This window comes from Kogia breviceps, chromosome 4, assembly GCF_026419965.1.
Source record: "Kogia breviceps isolate mKogBre1 chromosome 4, mKogBre1 haplotype 1, whole genome shotgun sequence".
NCBI lineage: Eukaryota > Metazoa > Chordata > Mammalia > Artiodactyla > Physeteridae > Kogia > Kogia breviceps.
Genome location: NC_081313.1, coordinates 706,625 through 728,316, shown reverse-complemented (window position 1 = coordinate 728,316; position 21,692 = coordinate 706,625). Strand labels below are relative to the sequence as shown.

Here is a 21,692-nt window from a genome sequence, read left to right as displayed (position 1 = left end):
GGTGACGGACTCCAGGCTGAGCCAGTGACCCAGCGGCCATCCCCCGTGGGGGCTCGGGGAGAGGGGGAGCAACGTGGCTGCCGGTCCTAAGAGACAGGGTAGGGACGCTGGGACCAGAGGGGCCAGGACAGCGCAGCCCCGCCCGGGCCACGGGCTGCAGTGCCCGACACTCAGCCTTCCTGGGACCCCTCGGGAGCTCGCAGGAGTGGGGTGCAAGGCGGCGGCCCCGCCCAGGACCGCCGCGGGGAGCCCAGAAAGGGTGGGAAATAACGGAGGCTGAGGCTGGGGCTGGGGCGGCAGGGGTCTCCCCTCTGAGACCGCACCTGGCCTGCTTCCTGGTCCACCAGGCAGCCCAGTGCCCTGAGGAGGCTTAGAGGCCCTGTTCAGCTGCCCTGGGGTTGGGAGTCTGGGGCACAGACCCCCGGGTGACCGGCGAGATGCCTCGAGCACACGTTGGCCAGAGGAAGGCAGACGTCCTCCCAGCCCCGGCGTCTTCCGTCTTCCCCGTCCACGCGGCGCCCAGCGCAGCCGGCGGCCTCCTGTCCAGCCCCCGTGCCACAGCACATCCGGGCAGATGCCTGCAGTCTGCTCCCCTTGGGCCTGGGCCCCAAGCCCAGCCCACCACAGGGCCTCTGCACGCCGCTGCCCCCTCCGTCCGCCTGCTGGCCGGGGTCTCCTTCCCCCAGTGCCCACTCCTCGCACCCTATGCTTGGCCCACCTCCGTCCTCCAGCCTGGGGACTCGCCTCCCAGACCAGATGGACCTGCTGGTCCACGCCGTGTGTCCAGCCTCAGCTGCAGTGCTGGGGGATGGAGCGTCGAGCTGATGAAGGAACTGGTCGGTGAAGGAGCCCACGCTTCCCCCAGAGCCTCGCGACCCCCGCCCTCTCACGCCCCATCAGGGACACCGCTGCCCCGGCCCCTCCCAGGCTGCGTGGGCACGTAGCTGTCCTTCCCTAGGAGAGCTCGCACCGGCTCCCGAGGACACCCGTGGACGTGCGGCAGGGTTCACCCCTCGGGGCCAGGCGCGGTCCCGACCACAGCGGGCTCACGTCCAGGAAAGGCACAGCCCCGTCCCAGCCCCCACAGGCTGTGTGACATCTAGCAAGTCACACAGCCTCTCTGGGCCCCACAGAACGGGTGTCTTTATTGTGCCCGCGGTCGGTTGTCTTTTTCTTTCTCCGAGATTAGTTGAGGTCATCCGCACGAAGACGCAGAGCAGCCCCTGACTCAGGGAGTCTCAGGGACAAGCCCTGCTGGGGGCTTGTGGGCCCTTGGGGCCTGGACGCCGGCCTCCACCCTCCCCAGGAGGCTGTGAGCTACTTGAGGGGAACAGGCGCCGTGCTCTGAGTGTTTTGGTGAACTCGGCGCCCTCCCCCATCGGGGCCTCCTGCCGTCTGGGCGAAGCAGGCCGTTGTCCGGGGACCGAGGCACATCTGATGGGGGTGTGCCAGCCCGATGGGGCTCCGATGCCGGGCAGACGGCTTTGTGATTTAACAGGTGTTTGCTGGCTGCTCTTTCCGTGTTGACAGAAGGTCGGGACAGAAGCTGCCAGGAAGAGGAGGCACGCGGACCTGCCGTGATTCAGGGGTGCGGCGACGGCACTCCAGGAGGGTGGCAGCCGCGTCCCTCCCTGCGCGTTGCAGACGGGGCTGGACGCCACGGGTCAGTGTGAGCCTGACTCTGACTCAGAACACGCCTCGGGGCCCTTCTGTCTTTCTCCTGTGAGCGTTCCACGCCCTGAGCCTTCCGTGCCCAGGATGCCCGCGCAGCCCCGTCCAGGTCAGAGCGGGACCCAGTCTGCACCCCAGACGCGCCTGCCTGCCTGGGAGCTGCCATTCTGGTGCCTGGCCGCGCGCTGGTCTTCCTGCCCTGGAGCGCCCGGTGGGCAGGCCGGTGCGGCCTCCCGTCGCCCCACGGCCGCGCGCCTCGCACCCGATGCTCGCGCCCTCCCGCTGGCCCGTCGCTGTTGATGGGCACTGCGCGTCGTTCACAGCCGGGCCAACCCGACGGTGCTGCTGGGACCGTCCTGGGGGTCTCTGGTGCACGCACGTTGCCGGGAGGTGACGGATCCGGCTTTACGTGCCCGCGTGTCAGGAAGCCCCCGTGTCCCACCCTGGCCCGCGGCGGGCCTTCCTACGTGGGTGCGTGGACCCCACCCCTGGAGGGGCTGCCTCACCTCCACTGTGGAGTCCACGCCCCCCGCTTCTTTACTCAGTGGTCCTTATGCAGTCCAGGCAGGCCTGGGTCGGTAACACGCTGGCAGCTGCCTTGGGCTCTGGGGCCCACTTTCCTGCCCCTGCGGGCGCCTTTGCGGAGCACTGGCTGATGCTACTGAAGGCCACTTAGTTTCCCTTCTTGGAGCGTTCCAGGCCACGAAGGAGTCCCCGGCCGTCACTTCTGTGTACTTCTGTGTTTTGCAGCCCTGACTTCAGGCTGTGCTCCTGCAGGCCTCGGGCCTCCCCGGTGGCCTCACGGGATGGCCAACCTAGGGGCCACCCCACAGGGTGCCCTGGGAGCCTGCCCGGTGGCCGGGCTCACCGCAGCCCCAGAGAGACCCACGGCACTCTGAAGGGTGAGAGGGCAGCCTGGCCACCACATCAGCAGAAAGATCCCAAGTCGACACCAGTGCCACGTGGTGGAACCTGACGGCTTTTAGTGAGACCGCAAGGCTGGGAACCACCTGCACGTGTGCCAGGCTGGGGTGGACGGGATTTTGGAGGGAAGACAGAGCCGCAGAGGGGAGCCACTGGGCCTGAAGGGAGGTCAGAAGCACTAGCGCTCGAAGCTGGATGCTCCTGTGCCCCCAGCCCCTGCCCCATCCGGGCACAGGAGGCCGGGCCCGGCCCATCCTGCCCATCCTGGAACTCCCTGGGGAAGCCCAGAGGGGGTGGCTGTGTCCCTGCCCCGCACCCTGAGATGTGGCCTCCTGGGGAAGGGTGGGAGGACCCCTGCCGGCGCCCTGAGCCATCTCGGGCCTGGAGGGGTGTGGCAGGGGAGCCCAGGGGGCTGGGGGCTGGCACGGAGGTGGCACGGTGGGTGAGATACGTGGCCTGGACCCCTGATGCCCTGAGAGTCCCTGCTGTTCCTGAGGCTGGGACTGGCTGCCGGGGCCCTGGCGCACTTGACCACGGGTAACACGGACAGCGTGACAGCTGTATGTGGACACGAGCGGACGGGGGACGGTTTCACACGTGCATCGCCGAGCGGAGGCTTACGCCTGCTCCCACGGTTTCCGTGGAGCTGACGACCCTCGGGGGTCCTGGCGAGCACCGTGGGGTGCTGGCTAGGGCCCTGGGCGTTTGGGCTCCGGCTGTGGCCCCCGGGACAGGGTGGGGGAGGGTGGCGGCGGTGACCGTGGGTCTGGCCTTTGCTTCCCCAGATCCCAGTCGCTTGAAAAACGCTGTGTTGTCAGTGATGCTTCCTTCGGCGTCACTGGTGAGACTTAAAACGTCCTGCGAATCGGAGAATGAATTCTTTAAGCTCGCCTAGAACGTCTTCGCCCCTGGCATGTACGGTCTCAGGTGAGGAGGAGTATTTGTACTTTCCCGGGTTGAATTTTCACAAACCAGAGTTTGGCCTCCCCAAAATGGGTCAGGGCCCTCCTTGCTGGACCAGTTATAAAGCGCGGCTCCACCCTCTTCCGGACAGTCCGCCAGGCGGGAAGGTCTGCCTGCCGTGCTCTTCTCTGACAACCGGGAGCCGCCGCTTCCTTTTTTTGAGAATTAAAGCAATAGGGGCTCTGATCACTGAGGCCGTGGGGCTCCCGGAAGCTGGGCCTGCCTCTCTCCCTGCCCCTCCCACGACCGATCGGACCCCGACCCTCTTCCCTGTAAACCAGGCTGAGGTTCGCCAGCTGCCCAGCCGCACGCAGCGAGAAGAACCCGCAGAAATGGCCGGCGTCTTCCGGGCTTCAGCTCGGCTCACTCTGTGTGCGGCTGTCTGGGGTCCCCCTGTGGCCGGCGACTCGCCCCAGTCCTCTCTGGCCTGCCCTGGGCCGCGTCCCGCCTCCTCCCACACCCGCCCTCACTCTCCCGGTGGGAGGACCCCAGTCCGGGCGGGAGACTCCCCGAGACCAGTCATGCCCAGAGCAGCTTCTCTGGCCCCGGTTGGTGGCTGAGTTTGTCTGGTTGTCTGAACAGTCCACGGGGTGACCGCTGAGAGTCCTGCTGGGCCTGGCGCGTCCGCTCACGCTTGCACTCAGCTGGCCTGCTCTCCCTCCCCGCGGTTTGTGGAAAGCTCTTTGCAAAACCCTCAGGTTACAGAGAAACGTTTCTCAGGGTGGGGGCTTCTCTCTTTTGTCAAGGGGCTCTGGGTCCTCCTGGTGGAACTCGGGCAGAACCGGCTTCCCAGGGCTGTGCCCCCCAACCCATCCCACCCCATCCCCATCCCACCCCATCCCCCCATTCCCTACCCCACCCCATCCCCCATCCCTCTACCCCACCCCACCCTCCTACCCCACCCACATCCCCCATCCCCCATCCCTCTACCCCACCCCACCCTCCTACCCCACCCCCATCCCCCATCCCCCTACCCCACCCCATCCCCCATCCCCCTACCCCACCCCATCCCCCATCCCCCAACACCTACCCCACCCATCCCCCATCCCCCCCCCACCCCATTCCCCTACACATACCCCAACACCTACCCCACCCATCCCCCACCCATCCCTACCCCCATCCCCCTACCCCACCCCACCCTCCTACCCCACCCCCATCCCCCATCCCCCTACCCCACCCCATCCCCCAACACCTACCCCACCCATCCCCCACCCATCCCCCACCCCCATCCCCCAACACCTACCCCATCCCTACCCCCATCCCCCTACCCCACCCCACCCCCCATCCTCTACCCCACCCCCACGAGATGCCCCGGACAGCCCGTGGGGTCTCCCAGAGGGTGGGCTTTATGACTGGATCCCTGCCCTCTAGTGCTCAGGCCCTGTGCTTTCTGACCTGTGTGTTCTTTTAACGTCACTTCCTTTCCTCCGCCCAGCAAGGTCTCTGGGTGGGGGGGTGCTGGTGGAAGTCCCACCTACCTGTCTTCAGATGCCACCCGACAGGGACTTTTCGGGGAGGTGCTGCCCGCTCCTGTGTGCGCACCCCGATCCCGGAGGCGGAGGGGCAGGGTGGGCGAGCCTGGGGCATCCCGGCCCCAAGGGTGGGCCACCCAGCCAGCAGGCACATGACGTCCTGAGCTGGGGACAGGCAGAGCGGGGCCAGCTGGTGGCGAGGAGGACATGGAGGGTGCGGAGACCGAGTTTCAAGATATGGCTGCGTGTGTCCCTGAGAAACAAGGAACTTCTGTTTGTTTGTTTTGTTGTTTTAATTGAAGTCTAGTTGATTTACAAACTTGTGTGAACTTCAGGTGTACAGCCAAGTGATTCAGTTACACATATCTATATTCTTTTTCAGATTCTCTTCCATTAAAGTTTATTACAAGATATTGAGTATACTTCCTTGTGCTATACAGTAGGTTCTCGTCGTTTATCTATTTTATGTGTAGTGAAACAAGGAACTTTATTTACCTAGAATTATAAAATTATTCTATTTGAAAAATTCCAAACCTACAGAAAAGCGCAAGAATAGTGCCAGGACGCACTCTCCCGGGGATGTCCTTGACATCTGCCCTTGCCGGCCCATCCACCCCTTCAGCCCTTTCACCTGCTGAGGGCTGGGTTTTGTTTGCTTCTCAGGTGACAATGACGTGATTCAGGAGCCAGGCCATTGTTCTGCAGAACCCAGAGCCAGTTAGGTCCTGGGCTTCTGCGTGGGTGGGCCTTGGGTCATCAGCACAGCCAGAGCCCGGGGTGGGGCCACAGAGAGGAGCTGGATGCAGGGTCACCTACAAAGGCTTCTGCAAGCTCAGTACTGACTGCCACCCCAAGTTACTGCCACCTGTGGGGGGCAGTGGGGGTTGAGGTTTCATTGGCAGAGGCCCAAGGGCAGGGGGGTTGCCAGCCTCCCCCACAGACTGGGCGTCTCAGCTCCATCCAGCTGTGTTGGTGACCACGGGAGCTCATCAGCAAATCCAGCTCCTTCGTTTTACAGATGAGGAGACCGAGGCCAGAGGCCAAGGGTCCTCGGCAGGGGCTGGGGGGGGCGTCTCCTTTCCTGCTCAGAGCCTGTGTTGGGTCCTCCGACTTTGCTGCCCAAGGTTCAGCTGCAGCCTCATCTTTCCAGGCTGGGACTTGCTGTCCAGGAGGGTGTGCGGGGGCCGGGGTCACGTGCGCAGAGGGCCCCAGGTCCAGGGAAGAGGCCACAGCCCCTCTCTGAGCCACCACTTGGGGGGCAGACGTGGGGTCCTTGTGGGTGACGTCAGGGAGAGGGTCTGTGCTCCGCCCACCACCTTCAGCACCACATCTGTTGCCGTGTTGCCGGGCGACGCTCCCATCTTCCCCACGGAGCTGGTCCCTCCCCGGAAGGACATCTGGAAACGCTCCTGTCCTTTGGGGGGCGGCCCTTTCCCCACCTTCCACGCTGCTGACCTGGAGAGCCGCTGACGCCACCCAGCTCCATCGCAGCCCTCATCTCTGCCGTCTGACACTGCTGCCCCTTCCACGGGCCTGCAGATCTCCCCTCGGCGCAAGGTGGGCTGTGACCATGGCCCAGGCCAAGGGCACCCCCGCCTCAGGAGGCTGGTGCTGCTGCTGCTGGGTGGGGCTGTTGACAGGAGCATTCCCGGGGGGGCCAAGCCCCCTTCTGCCAGGAACCCGGGACAGAGGTGGGGGCCTGGGCCACCCTACCTGCTTCTCTTGTCGTCTCTTGGAAGCGGCTTTTCGGGTTTTGGTTTTCTGTGGATTGGTTGTTGACGAGAACACGGTGCAGGAGAACACAGTGCAGGGGAATGCGGATCCCTGAGATCCCTGCCCAGAGATACGCATGGGCCTCGCCTGCCTTCAGGCCCATAGAAACTCACATGCACTTTCAAACAGAATCAGAGCGTCTGATTTTTCAGATACAGTATGTCGTGACCATTTTTGCCCACACCCCTTACATTTCTGCCTTATTTTTGTAAAACTGTTTTGGGGTGATTCATTGCACCTAAATGCTACAACTTTTTGGGCTAATTTCTCTTTGATGTTCATGGACATTTGGACACAAATTTCCTGTGTCTTTAAGAAACTACCAGGTGATGGCAGGTTACAAGGCAGGTGGCATCCTGGTGAGTGCCTGGCTTGGGTCTGGAGTCCCACCTTGCGCCTTCCCTGCTCTAGCCTGCAAGCTTCCCCTCCCGGGGGCCTCCCCAGACAGAACCTAGTGGGGTGGGGGGAGGGGAGGTCTCCCCCGAGCCGGCAGGGATGGGCCTGGGGTCCCCGGGGGGCGGGGTCCTGTCGCAGAGCCCTGGTGACTTGCGGCTACGCGGTTGTGCCCGTCGTCGTGGACCCGGCGCCCTGATAACCGCGGCTCCCTTCAGCTGGAAGCGCTTCCCTAAACGAAGCGCTGCTCGGTGAGCTTCAGTCAGGCAAGGGGGAGGGGAGGGGAGGGGAGGGAAGACCAGATCTCGGCCTGGGTGGACAGTCCCACTCTCGGGGTGAGGGGGACAGTGAGGGCGGAGAGGGGGACAGTTGCGGGCAGGGCGATGGCCATGCGGGCGGGGGCAAGGGGGACAGACCGGCCAGAGGCCCGCTGGGGGCAGCGGGGGAGCGGGCTGTGCAGGAACCGAAAGCCAGCCGCTGGGGGCGGGGCCGCACTGGGGGTCCCGGGGCGCGGGCAGCGTCCTCAGCGGAAGGAGCCCCGCCCCGGCCCTCGGAGCGCAAACTTTTCCAGGGCTCGCGGGGAAGCCAGGTGTGGTCACGTGGGGTGGGGCGGGGCGGGGCGGGGCGGGGGCGGACCGCGCTGACCCCGCCCCTGAGCCCTAGTCCGGCTTCGTCGGCGGGAGCGGGCGGAGCTGCGCCGGGGCGTTCAGAGTGGCCGGGGCGCGCGGAGTGGCCGGAGCGCCAGGCGAGCCATGCCCACCAACTTCACCGTGGTGCCTGTGGAGGCGCGGGCGGACGGCGGCCAGGATGAGGGTCCCGAGCAGACCGAGGCGCCGGGCCCCCCCGAGGGCGGTGAGCCCAACTGCCCGAGCCCGGGTGAGCGCAGCCGCACCTGCCCGCGGGACAAAGGCGGAGGCCGGGCTGCGCGGGGCTGGCGGCTGGTGGGAAGGAGAGGGGAGGGGAGGGGAGGGGAGGGGAGGGGAGGGAGGATCGGGAGGAGGGGGCGGCCCTGGAGGGAGGGGGTGGGGTGGGAGGAGGGGAGGAGGGGGAGGGGGAGGAGGGGAGGGGGAGGGGGAGGGAGGCTGCGGCGGAGGGGGTGGCATGGGTGGCAGGGAGGGGAGGGCGACCCGGGCCCGGGCCCGGGACGTCGCCCGAGGAAGGGGTGTGGGGCTGCTCTCCGCCCCCCCTCCCCCTGATTCCCGGCCCGCGCCTTCCTCTCACTCACTCCTCACTAGTTTCCACCGCTTTGCCTGCTTCTGTGGCTCCCGTCTCACCAACCCCCACTCCTGCCTGCCGAGCCCCCTCTCCAGGCTTAGTGGTGGAGGCGCTGCGTGAGGGCTTCAGGGGCGGTGGGCCCTCCTCTGCTGCGCCCCCATGGCCCTCCCCCTGGGGCCCAGGAAGCACCTTTCTCCCACTCGGGGTGGGCCCCTGGGGAGGTGTGAGACGCCCTGGGTAGCTACGGAGACAGGGGAGGGGCTCTTCCTCCGAGAGTTGCCAGGCCCCCCAGGCCCGGTGACCCGGTGGGGCCCCCGCCCGCGGTCAGGCTCCTCGGGACAGGAGCGCCTGGCTGCTTTCTTCCCAGCCACCTCCGCTTCGCTGTCTCTGCTCTTGGGCGGTGGGGCAAAGGGCCGCCAGTCAGATAAGCCTGCTGACCGGGACAGGCCCGTGCTCTGTGGGGTCTTGAGCAGGATGGACTGCAGGTCCCTGCCGGGGCGGGGGAGGGGAGCTGTACTCAGGCTGAGGGTCCTCCTTGCCCACTTGGCTTCTGGAATCCGGAGGTCTCTGGCACTTTCACTTTCTCTTGGTGCGGGGGCATCCCCAGGCCTGTGCCTCCATCATCTGGGCTCCAGGCCCGGGCTTCTCTGCAGCTGATAGGTTGGTCACCCTGAGGCCGCTGCTTCATCTGGGGCTCAGCGCCCATCTAGAAATGGAGGGTCACTCTGCAGCGTTGGGGAAGAGGTGTCCTGCTCCAGGCAGGAAAGGGGACAAGGTCAGTGGAGGCCACAGGTCCTGGGGCCTGGCAGGAGAGGCCGGGCACCCCCTGGGGGCAGCGCGCTGTCCTGGTGGGCAGGGGTTGGGTCGGCAGGGTCCCGCCCTGTCCCTCGGGTGTCCGCCGGCTTTCCTGTGCACGTGGGTGTGGGTGTGGGAGTGGGCACGGCTGCCGACGGCTCGGAGGCCGAAACCCAGCCGGGCTTGAAGGCAGAGTCCGTAAGCCCAGCCTTTCTCTCACTGCGGCTGCGACTAGCGCATCCCGGTGTGGCTTTTCTGGGTGAGCGGCGTTTCACCGGCCATCAGGAGCCATCGTGTCCTCGGGGACCCTTGGCCTTCCAGGGTGTGCGGCCCCCTGCCTGCTGGCTCTTTCTCGGACGGGCCTCGGTGGCTCTCTGTAAGCTCGGTGCCCCTGGGCCTGCTCTCAGGGCTGCCAGGAGGGCCGTGGTATCTCCTGCCCGGCTGGCCTCGAGCCCCCAGCCCGCCCTCAGTCCAAGGCTCTTGCTTTCTCAGCCCTAATCCCACTTCATTTCCTCTCCCGGCTCGTCTAGAACCCCCTTTGCCTGTGTGCTCTCAGAGGCAGGGGCACCGGCAGTGCTCAGCGTGGGTATCCTGCATGCTTTTCCACAAACCCTTTAGGGTCTGAGGTGCACCTGTGACACTTAGATGAGCTGGCGCAGAACTTCAACCTGGGAATCCTGTGTTCCCCGCTGGTCCTCGCGTTCCCTTAGAGGGACAGCCGCGGAAGGCCTTGGGGAGCTGGGCGGAGCCCCCTGTGGGGTCACAGGCCGGCGTGCTGTTGCCTTTCTGGGTCTGCTCAGCTGGGTCCTGAGTTTTAACGCGGGCCGTCAGACCAGTCGGTGCCCAGAGAGGCCCTGTGATGGGCACCGCTTCGCCAGCGTGACAGGGGGAGCCTGGGAAGCAGCCTCACGCTCTGCTCTTTGGTGGGACAGTCCTGCGGGAGACGGAACCGCTGGATGGAGCCCCTTTGAAGACCCGCGTGCGGGGCCCTTGCCCTGTGGTCCAGCTTGTGGCCACACCTGCTCATCGCAGAGTCACTGAAGTTCCTTCCTGGCTCCGTGGCCGGCCTTTGAACCTCCAGGGAGGCACCTGGCTTCCTGGGTGGGCCTGCCGGTGGTGCTGGTGAAGCAGGTTTGGGGATACCCTCCCGAGGTGTACCTGGGGCTGCCGTGGAAATAGGGAGCGTGGGACGCCAGGGCGAGGGTGGGTGGGAGGTGAGGCGGGCCAGCGCTCACGTCTGCGGCCCACCGGGCTGACCCAGAGCTTGGTGGGACCAGCCTTGGTGTGCCCGGCCTGAGGCTGAGGGCCTAGTCGGTGAGCCCGTGACACAGGGCAGCCGCCTGGGCTGCCTTTGGTCCCTGTGTCCAGGCTGGGCCTGCCGGGGAGCCCTGTTGTTAGCCTGTGAAGCCGGGGCCCGGTTCCTGCTCGTCGGAGGCTCTGGGCCTTCGTCAGGGTGCGGTGGCCGATACCAAGTGTTGACCTTGAACTGCCCCTGCTATCGACCTTGGCTGCGTCCGGTCGGCGGGCGCACAGTTGGTGCTTTAGAGCCGGGAAGGCGGCCTGTGGGCGGTGAGGTGGGGGTCCACACGCACCCAGAGGGGTGGCCCTGACCCCGTTGCCCTCCACGGCAGGGCGCAGGGCTGGGCCCGGAGGGCCACCGTCCCTGCCCGTCTCCTGCCCGTTCCTCCCGGAGCTGCCCGCAGCTCTGTTGGGGCTTCCTCTTCCTTTCTTGTTCCTCTTTTGGGATTCCTTTCCCGTGATTTCCCGCTCTGCCACGCAGGTCCTGTGGGTCACCCGGGGGTCTTCTCTTGCCCCCTGTGAAGGGGACCCGCGCCCCAGCCACTGACCCAGCAGCTCTGGGAGCGTCACCTCTGTCCTGCGGGGCTCACAGGCCACAGGGAGCGGGCTGTGTGCCGATGCGTGCGCCCCTGCTGCCCTCGGGGGTCTGCTGCCGCTGGGGTGGCCAGAGCACGAAGCCGCGGCCCTGGGCGTTGGGACGTGAGTGCGGCCGGGGAGTGGGCCCAAGACAAAGCCTCGAGGTTCTGTCCTGCTGGGCAGAGGCTGAGGAGCGCTGGGTCCAGGAAGGAAGGGATGCGTCATGCTGGCGCAGGGGACGTCTGAGCAGGAAGGGCAGGCCGCGCAGGCTGTCTGAAGGGCTGAGCCCTGAAAATCGGTTGAACCTCATCCACCGAGGGGAGAGTGGGCCGTGCCGTGTGTCCCCCAGTCCCCCGGGGCCCCAGGGCGAGAAAGGGTCCCCCATTCTCCAGCAGCACACAGGGCATCGCCAAGCAGCAGGCTCCGCCAAGTGCTGGAGCAGCAGGGAATTCCACTGCCCCCCAGCCCCCGAGAGGCACCGGGCAGAGAGGCAGTTAACACACCCCAGGATGCTGGGCGCAGTGGCCCCTCCCCACACAAGCCCTGCTGGCCCCTGGGGCCCTCTCCTTGCCTAACAGAGGGCCCAGCCAAGCCCACGGCTCCACTCTGTCAGGGGCCGCCCAGGACACACACACCAGGCAGTCCTCCCGCCACCCCCAGATGCACTCACACGTGCACACACACACGCACACGGCAGGACAGCCCCACCCCAGCCGGCTCCGTGCCGCCCTTCCATGGACTCCCCCTGGGCCAGCTCAGCGCCCCGTGGCGTCAGACCCTGACTCATTGCCCCGAGGTGCCTGTCTCAGGCCGGGCTCATCCCATCCCATCCCGGGAGCTGCATTTGAGGGAAGAGCTGGATTTCTGGGGACAGGCTGCTGCTGGCCCTTGCTGCCATCGGACAGGCTGACTCCTGCCGGTCCCCTCGTGCGGCCAGGCCCACGAGGGGACCGGGACAGCCTCAGGCCCGAGTGCCCACGTCACTGGAGGTGGCTGCACGAGCAGAGGGTCTGTCTGCAGGGCCAGCCGCTCCGCGCTTGAGGCCACAGCCACCTTATGAACGGAGGCAGGTGGGTTCACCTGGGCAGAGCAGCTCCCAGTGACAGGGGGCCCCCACCACACAGAGAGCCTGCAGCTCAGAGGCCCCCTGGCCGGACGGTCACACGGCCAGGGCATCAGAACCAGAACGGCCCCGCGGCCCACGGTCTCCGCGAAGACCCCGTTATTTTCAAATAGTTGATCCCACGTGTCCCCTGCTTGGAGGTGGGGGCAGCGGTCTTACTCTCCGCTTGGTGGGGGGGATTCTTGCAGGGACTTTGGAGGAGGGGGTGCCTAGAGAAGGTGAGGGGCCTTGCGTGGGCCCAGAGCCAGTCAGGGCCAAGGTCACCCAGGGTCTTGATTTACTGCAGCTCAGGCCATCACAGACCGATCAGTGGGCAGCCGGGATGGCCTGAGGCGTCTGCCAGGTCGTACCCAGTAGGCGAGGGGGCTGTCCTCACTTCCCTGCCCCCGGGGAACCCAGCCATGGAGGGAGGCCTCTGTTCAGCAGGCCTGTGGCCACGGTCCTGAGCAGACCTGAGCAGGTCCTGGCACCTGACTGGGTTGGCCCGGGTTCCTGCCCTGGGCGATGGGGGTTCCTTCCCGGGGCCAGTGTCCTCGGGGCACAGCAGCGGGACTGTGGACGTGCTCGGGGCGGAAATTGGAGGCACGGGCGGATGGGAAGACGGTGCCGCTGGCTGGTCTCTGGGGGTCTCCCGTTCCCCCCTGAAGGGCTACGCGAGGCTGGGGGGCAGAGGCTGCTGTTCGGCGTGAGGGTCGACTGCCGTGTGCGCAGCCAGCTGCTCTTTGGGGGCGTCCATCTCGTCGTCACTTTGCAGCAGCGCTGCTTGCGGGGAGCAGGCATCTGCAAGCAGCTCTGGGAGTGTGAGGCCGGCCGGGGTGACGGTCTGGGGCCGCCGCGGGCTCCCTTCTGGGGGACCCTGGGGCCGTGCGGCCCGGCACGGAGAGCAGAGCACGAAGGGTTACACCTTTCTTTTACGAGAAAGAGGGAACTCCCTCTTCAGAGCAGAGGTCTGGTCTGTGCAGATAAGCCTGCAGCTTCGGCAGGACCAGCCGAAGAAGGAGGCGCCCTGGCCCCCCGATCCACGGCCGCTCCTCCACCTGTGGCCCCTGGTGCCCCGTGCCGGGAGCGCTGGTGAGGGGCCCCGTCCAGGTGCCTGTGTGGCTGGGGGGTGGGGGTTTGCAGGGCCGTGCTCCTGGCCGGGAAGGGGGTGAAGAAGTGTCGGTGCCGGGTCTTGCCTGGGGCCTTGTGCGGGTGCGTGGCCTGGCGGCAAAGGCCCTGGGGCCCTGGGCTGGGTTTGTTTCCTCTTTCTTCCCTCGGGCGGTTTCTCTTTGAGAACACAATCGGGAGGGGGTGGAAGTTCTGTTTCTGAGCTTCCTGAGGCTGGGCCGGGCCCTGCGGCCAGCTGTGAGTTCCCTGCGCTCTCTGGCAGGATCCCTGGCTCTGTGTGCCCGTGGCGCTGGGGTCTCTGCTGGGTGCTGGGCTCCTGGGCCTGCGTTGACTACTTGCAGCCAGAACTGCTTCCCGTCTAACCAGCCTGCGGTAGTCCTGCAGCTGAGCCTGTCTGGGCATCCGCGAGGTCAGCATGTGCTGTGGCCTGGCGCCGTCTGTGAGGCGGGGGCACCCCACGAGTCCACGTGAGCGGGACGCCCCCCCAGGGCGATGGGGAGGCCGTGTGCGGGCCCCGCGCCGTCCTGGGGGTTCTCCTTGTGCCTGCCTCCCTCTCCTGGAGCCGGCCTGTCCCAGAGGTGGCCGTGTCCTGGGCCCCGTCTGGTCACAGCGCCCACGGGTCAGGCCTGGGTTCTCAGGGAGGCTCTCCGGACGGTCACTGGGGAGGGATCCTGTGGAGCCGAAATCAGAGTAGAGAAGCGCCAGATGGTTCTTGGGTTTCCCCTTCCCTCTGACGGAGCGTCTTGACCACAGCCAGACAGGAGCCTGAGTCGGTAACGGGAGCCGCCCCGGGAGGTTCGTGGGGCTCCCGGCTGCCCACCTCCCGCCTTTGCCCCCGCCTGGGCCGGCCCTGCCGTCCTGAGCCCTTCCCCCCGCCCCGGGCTGGGATCACGACTGCTGGTCCCCGAGGGGGGAGAGGTCAGATCAGCGGCAGACGCCCAGGGGTGGCGGGGAGCCGGGTCCCCGAGTCCCCGGAGGCCCACGCTGCGCGGGAGGGAGCACGTCCAGCCCGGGAGGGCAGGTCCTTTGGACGGGCGGGAAATCCCTGAAACACTCACTTTTCTGGAGAAGCAGCCCGCAGCTGTGGTCCCCAGCCGTGCCCCGCGTGCCTGCACACGTGTGTTAACGTGTGTGGCTGGTTCCTCTGTGTTCGTGCCTCTTAGTAGCCGAGAATCCCGGTACTTTCCTTCTTGTCTCGACTGTGCGAGTGTCAGGTTTAAGGAGAAGGTGCCAGAGCTGGTGTCTCTGGCCCGACTGCTGGGCCGAGGCCCTGGGTTGGAGCAGCGAACGCCGGGGCGGTGGCCGTGGCTTTGGTCCGGGTTGAAGGGCGGCTGTGTCCCTCCGGTGCCCGGAGCCTTCCTGAGTCCTTGTCTATGAGCGCCCCGGTCCTCGGTGTCGCCCAGGAGAACCCTCACCTCAGGCTGCGGGGTGGTGGGGGCAGCTTAGCGGGGGCAGGGGGCACACCTGGGCCGGGTGGGCTCTTTCCCCTCGGCTGCGCTGCCTGCTTCTGGTTTCGGCTTGGACCTGGTGCCACGGGGGGCGCTGGTGGCAGGGCGCTCCCAGAAGTGAGGGCTGTGTCGTTTCAGGAAGGCCTTGCAGAGGTGCTGTGACCCGGCTCTGCCCACCTCTCCAAGCGGACACCCGCCCCGCCCCGCCCCGCCAGGTGCTGGGTTCCAGATGCCAGGCGCGTGTGCACAGCACTCTTGGGCAGGGCGGGGCCGGCCTGCCGCCACCCGCGTGCCTGGTGCCTGTGGTCCGTGGGCCTGGACTGTGCTGCTTCTGGCCCCAGGCAGCGGGCTGTGTGCTTGGTGGGGGCAGCTGGGGGCCGGGCGCACGGGGTCACCTGGCGAGGCCCTTGGGAAGTAGCATCTCTGCGCGTCTGGGCCTCTGGCCGGCAAGGTGCCCCCGCAGGCCACGCCTGAGGGTCGGGCAAGGGCCCGTGGAGGTCCGAGGGGCAGGGGCACATCCACCTCCTGCCCTCTCGGCTCTCGCCTGTGGGCAGGTGCTTCTCGCTCCAGAGGCCTGGGTGGGAGGGCCAGGCAGCCCTCCAGGAGAGGACGTTGGGAGGTGCCCCGGCAAGGGGCCGCGTCCAGCTGGCCGGGCTGTGGGTGGTTCCTGTCCTGTCAGTGTTTCCTCTGTCTTCGCCAGAGAACGGGTTTCTGTCTTAGCCAGAAACTTGCTGTGAAAGCACGGGAGCTCTCAGCCTCAAGCAGTTCTTTTTTTCTGGCTTTAACGCAGAACGGCTTCTTCTCAGGCTGTGCCCCTCGGGGAGTCCACTGGCCCAGGTGGCCAGGCCGCTGGATTTCAGATCCAGCATTGATCCTGGCTGCAAAGCACGGAAGGCAGGGGGCAAGGGCCAGAGGGCATTAGTTAACCCTGAGGGTGGTGGAACCTAACAACTCCGCTCCAGTGCTCCACCAATTGGAAGAGGATGCAGCCTCGGGGGCCAGCCAGGTGGACACACTGTTGGGTTGGCAGGCGGGACTTCTCTGCTGGAGGTGGCCCCACGGCCCCAGGGTAGGACTTTGGGCCGTGCACTGCCCGTGCCTCGGGAACGCCTCTGGCTCTGAGCCTCAGACGGCACTCTGTGCTCCTCCCCTGGGAGCTCTTCCCGAAGAGCAAGAGACGGTGGTAGAAATCCCAAACACTGGCCCGGGGGTTACGGCGCGGGGAGGACAGTGCTGGTGCGCCGGGAGGGGGAGGGCTTGTGCGCAGAGGTTGCAGCGGGGCCGGCGGAGGCTGTGACCGGAGACGGGGGACGCTGCGCTCGGGACCCTCAGCGGGGATGGGGCTCTCTGACCCGGTATCCACAGCAGACCACGGGGGCCGGGCCTGCCGGGCTCCACTTTGCCCCTGAGCTGGCGCCCCCGTCCCGCCTGCCTCTCTGGCCTGGGCTGCCCCCTCCTGCCCCGAAGGCCCTGCTGCATTCGCTTGACGATGAGGACGCATGCTCCTCTCCTGGTGGCTTCCTGTTGCCGCCCCCTCGTCCAGAGCACCGTCCCTGGTGACCACCATGTTTACTCAGGTCCGGGTTAAGTTTGCATTTCGTGGAGCCAGAAACCGGGCGTCAAGACGGATGTGGCAGAAGCAGTTGGAGGACGGGTGGAAAGATCAGAGGCACCGTCTCGGCGGGGGGCGTGTGTCTCCGAGGGCCGGGCACGCGGGCCGGTGGAGGCTACTGTGCTCTGAGCTGCTCCAGGCCTGCAACAGATGGGGAGGGTCCGCTTGGATGTGTGGCCGGCGCTTGCGGGCGCGGGGGCCTCTCAGGACGCCCGTGATGACACAAGACACACGGCCTCATGCGAAGCTCGCTGCTGCCTCCCCTCACGGGGAGGAGGAGGGATGCCCTGCCCACTTCTCCCCTTCGTGGCCACGGTTGCTCCCTGGGCCTTGGGCTCTCGCTGCCAGGCACCTGCTGTCCTGCCCGTTTCTGGGGGCGCTCCTCGGTGCTCTTGGGCCGAGGCTGGTCTGCAGCTCTGGGTCCTGGGCCTGGTCTGGTCCGGCCTTGCTGGCCAGTTATCCTGGGAGCCCCAGCCAGGATGCCGCCCCAGCCTCTTGGGGTGGTGGGCTTGGTGTACCGTGTTCAAAAGGTGCTGCAGGTTACTGGAACTTTCTTTAGGACCTGGAGGGGGACGAGCAGGTGAGTGGACACTAAGGCCGGGCCGGGCCGCGCTGGGAGTCACCCCTGAAGCACCGGCTTCCTGGGCTCCTTGGGCCTGGCGAGCGCGGGGCGGCACCAGGAGCGCGGGAGGGGGCTTTAAACAGCCCCCTCCTAGGCCGTGACGGCGTCTCAGAGCTTCCTAGCTTTTGTGACCTGGACAGTTCTGAGGGGTGCTGGCCAGGCGTGTTGCAGGTGCCCCCGACTGGCATGTGTCTGATGGTTTTCTCGTGGCTCTGCGGGGGGTGGGTTTAACGGGAGGCCCCGGAGGGAACGTGCATTCTCACCGGCGCGCAAGGTGCCGCCGTCACCGGGGCTCAGCACTGGGGTGTCCGTCAGGTTCTGCCGTGAAGCCCCTCTTTTCCGCTTTCCGCGCTTCATCTGTGGGAAACGAGTCATCAGGTGCAGCACCCCCTCCCCAGCCTTTGGAACGAGTGGATCCTGGCTGTGGGCGCCTCCTTTTCAGCCAGAGCCCAGGTTCCGCTCTGTCCTCCTACTCGGCCTGCCGCGACTTGCGGGGGGGTTGCCTGCGCTGCAGGGGGGGCCGGTAAATATACATTTAAAGGCTTAAAAAGGCGAGTTATGGCACATGGCTGCCGTGTCCTAGAAAAGCAAAACTCGGGTGTGAGTGCGCGTCGGCCGCCCAGAGCTGGCGGTGCAGCCAGAGGCCGAGGGGCCGTAAAGCGAGCGGCCGGCGCTCGGGCCGCGTGGTGCCTGCCCGCGGCTCCCCGGGTGTTTGAACTCACCAGCTGTGAGCAGGCTGGGGGTCCCCTGCCCCAGGCTCCGGACTCTCTAGCGGGCAGCGCTGCGCGCGCGGGCGCCACCCTCCTGATGCCAGTGTGCGGGGCGGTGCTGTGGGCGTGGCCTGCGTGTTCGTCAGCTGTTTCTGTGCGTCACCCCCAGTTCCCGCCGTCCCCTCGGGCCCCGGGCACCTTCGGCCCCTCTTCCCTGGTGCCGCGTCCGCAGCGTGGCCGTTCTCGGGCGTCCCCAGCACACGGGCACCCCCGCCGGTTGGACGTGTCCTGGCCACGGTGTCCCGTGGTGAGGAGTGCGATGAGATTCTTAGCCTTGTTGGTTCCACGTGGGTTTACTGGCCGAAGGATCCCTGTTCTAAAACCGAATCAGCCCCCTTCCTCGGTGACGAGAGGGGTGAGTCACGTGCGAGGTGGCTGGGCCCTGAGGGACCCCCCGGCCTGGCAGGGCCTCCCCGCCCAATCCGCCCCCCCCCGCCGGCTGGACACTAGGGGCCCAGGGGTCCCGGGCTTGTGGAGGCTGTGACCGTGGACCGCGGGAGGCTGTGACCTTGGACCGTGTCAGGCTGTGATCTCTGTGCGGTGAGCCCCACCGTGAAACGAGCAGGCCGAAAGCCCCGCCTGTGTGCCAGGCGGGGAGCCAGCCCTGGTGGCGGTGGGGCGGTGTTAATCGCGTGGCCTCCAGGCCGTTTCTGTGACTACACATCTGACGGCCCGGCCCAGCCCGTCCATTAGAGCAGGTGAACGAGGCCCTGAGCGCTCCTGCCCGGGGACAGCAGCTGTGGGTCCTGCCCTCCCGGCCGGCGTGGCCCAGGACACCTGACCGGCACGGGGCCCTCCCACACGGCCCGGCAGCCACCGCTGCGCAGCGAGGGCGCCCAGTGACCTCAGGGCTGTGTGCCCAGCGGGGTCACCGCGGGGGACCCGCCCCAGGGGGACGGAGGCGGCGGGGCCGGTGGGGCGGGCCCTGCGGCCCCAGGATCCCCTCTGCTCGGGCTTGTCCTGGGTCCTCCCTGTCGTGAGCAAGCAGAGTACGCAGCAGGCGCAAGCCGGGGGCAGCGGCCTCCTCCCCGAAACGTGGCGGGAGGGGCTCAGCCAGAGGAGGAGCCGGACCGGGCCTTCAGGGTCGTGCCGGCGCCATCAGAGTCCCGGTGGGTGGAGGCGGGCGGGTTGTCCACCCAGAGCCCGAGGCCTTCAGAGCCCCCAGCGGGTACCAAGAGCTCAGGCCCTGGGGGTTTGTATCAGTTTCCTTGGTGAAGACTTGAGTTGTAACCTGCCCTTCCCTTGAAAAATAAAAGCTGAGATTGGAGTGTTCTCCAGCGGTGAAAGCAATCAAGGGAATTTTAAGGCTCACCCGGGTAGCTTGTGACGGTTTTGCATTTTGTGGGATGGGATCGCGGGTGTGTCCCTCAGGTAGAAGCGTTTGATTTTTAACCAAGAGTCTTGGCTCCAGCAGGTCGAGGAGGAGATGGCTGCCTGAGGCTCCTACCCGAGCCTCTTCTTTCCGCTGGGTCGAGGGCTGTCTTCTCAGAAATGAAGGGAAACATGTTCTCGGGAAAGGATTAGCGATTAAGACGGTGTTTTACGATGGATAAGGAGACTCCCCGTTGGCCGTAACCTCTGGTGTGGGCGGTGCGGCCCCCGAACCGGGGGCGCGGGGGGTGGGGGTGGGGATTTACGGAGATGCTGAGGCGTGTGTCCTCCTGTGCGTTTTGTGTGCGTTCCCCCATTCTCTGTGCTCGCTCTGTGTGTTAATTCTGGTTATCAGCAGTGAGATGGAAGACCAGAGCCTCCCAGCCTGACAGCCCGGTCCTGGCCGTCCCCGGGCGTCCTGTGCACTCGTGCCAGCACACGTGTCCCTACGGGGCGGCCATCCTGGCCCTTGTGGGGCGTTCACGGCACCGTTGCCCACTCGCCGGTCTCCGTGGTCGTCCTGTGTGTAAATAAGCCGCTAACGCCCGCCCGCCTGGAATCGGTCGATCCCGGTGGTCTCCCTGGGCCCCCTCGCCCGGGCACTTCTCCCCCATTCTGCTCCTTTCCAACCCTCTGCCCCGGGCCCTCGTCACGGCAGGTGGGCCAGCTGTCTCAGCTCCTGTTTGAGGCGACCAGGAGCATCAGATGCTCCAAGAAGGACGTTGTCTCTGTGGATTGAACGTGGTTGCAGGCGCCCACCCGCCCCGTGCCCGGTGGGCATTCAGACAGGCCCTCCAGAGCCCCCTGGGCCAGGCTGCGCTTCCCGGGCGGGGGCGGCAGGGCCACTTGGGCAGCGGGGCCTGAGCTGAGTGGAGGCCCTGTCCCTGGTGGCCGCCTCTCCCCGGACGACAAACACGAGACCTGGGAGCCACGAATTTGTCCACGGTTGGGGCCGAGGGGGAACCCAACACCCCTCCCGGCATGGCCGGCACCCTGGCCTGCGTGGCTGAAGCCTGTTGCCCGGGACGGAGCCGACCTGCGTGTCCTCCAGAGTCTGGGCTGCAGAGAGCTCTTTGCAGCTTCCGTTCACACCAGAAACCCAGTCGGAAAGGCTTGTCGCTCGTTACCAGAAACAGGATTGTTACCAGCAGGAAGATACAGTCATTATTACCCGGGAGAGGATGCTGAGCGGGAGCCCGCTGGAAGCAGGACGGAGGGAGAGGGGCTGGCGCTCCCCTGGAGGCTCCTGCACAGCCGGGGGAGGGTACGCGGGCCTCTCACTGCCGCGGCCTCTCCCGTTGCGGAGCACAGGCCCCGGACGCGCAGGCGCAGCGGCCACGGCTCACGGGCCCAGCCGCTCCGCGGCACGTGGGATCTTCCCGGACCGGGGCGCGAACCCGCGTCCCCTGCATCGGCAGGTGGACTCGCAGCCACTGCGCCACCAGGGAAGCCCAGGAGTGATTTCTTGTTTAATTGGATGTGGTGGTAGTTTTTAAGCTTTGTTTTGACCCAGCTTCAGAACTCTGACTTCAGAAAACTTTCGGGAGCACAGGATCACGTGTCACCTGCCTCATTTCTCCGCCCGCCCCTTTTCACACGTTCCTTCCTGACTGCTGAGAGCAGGCAGCAGGTGCAATGCCCTTTGTGTGTCCCTAAAACAAGCACGTTTTCTCTCACGATCCCTGTAGTACGGTCACCCAAATCAGGACGTCTTCATTGACTGAAGTCTCTTATTCAGATTTCACCGTCAGCCCGATAACGTCCTTTATGGAGAGAATCGGGCTGCTTCCATCTTCCTCTTTCCAGAACGTTCTGGAGCCGGCCCGTCTCCTCCGAGGCCTCTGAAGAGGGCCGGTCCCTCCTTTGGTTTGCTTCAAGCTCCTCGTGCTGGAATCCGGGGACCCAGGCTGTCATGTCCTCTCCTGGGTGTCGGTCAGCCTGTGGCCCTCGTGTTCACCTTGACCCTTGGTTCGGTGGGCGGTCGGCTCCTCCTGGCGCTGCCTCTGCCCCACAGTGCTGAGCAGGTGGCTCGTGGGGCCATGGGGGGGGGTCCTTGCCCCGTCCCCTCCTCGTGTCGCCCCTGGTCCCGGCGTCTGCTGGTGGTTCCTGCACCAAGCGGTTCCCCAGCCACTGACTTCCTCGGGCCTCCGGCTGCCCCCGAGCTGGTCACTGGGGCTTGGCAGTGAGGGGCACAGGGTCTGTCCGCAGGAGGGCAGGGCTCTGCCTGCCACGCGGCCTCCGCGGGCTGGACCCTGGGAACCTTCCGGGGCGGGGTCTGGGTGGGCGTGGGTCTGTGGATTTCAGGGGGACTGGACAGCTGAGTGGGGGGCGAGGGCCGATGCCTGGACCCCGGTGGCTCCCGAACTTGTGTCCGTTGTGAGGGGCAGGCAGCTAAGTTCACGGGGAATGGGCTGTGGGTCCCCCTTCCCTGTGCGTCTGGGGATTTGGGGGATTCCATCAGGAAGCCGGGTGTCACCCCTGACGGGGCCTGGTGAGCAGGTGACCCCCCGCTAAGGTCAGGCTCAGGGTTGGCCCAGGGCCCCTGGGGGCCTGAGAGA

The 21,692-nt window shown here is 66.4% G+C and overlaps 1 protein-coding gene across 3 annotated transcripts in view; it reads left to right on the top strand.

Annotated features, from left to right (window-relative positions):
* The first annotated feature begins 7,857 nt into the window (after positions 1–7,857).
* The window catches only part of SLC12A7 (solute carrier family 12 member 7), a 42,821-nt gene continuing 28,986 nt past the window's right edge, over positions 7,858–21,692 (top strand). For 2 of the 3 annotated variants that reach the window (XR_010840070.1, XM_059061737.2), the window contains exon 1: positions 7,887–8,072. Coding sequence is in view for 2 of the 3 variants with exons in the window: in XM_059061737.2 (XP_058917720.1) it covers positions 7,949–8,072 (124 nt within the window). In the remaining variant the exon portion in view is untranslated. Of the gene's footprint in view, positions 8,073–21,692 lie in introns of all 3 variants that reach the window. The other variant, XM_059061738.2, reaches the window with a different exon arrangement.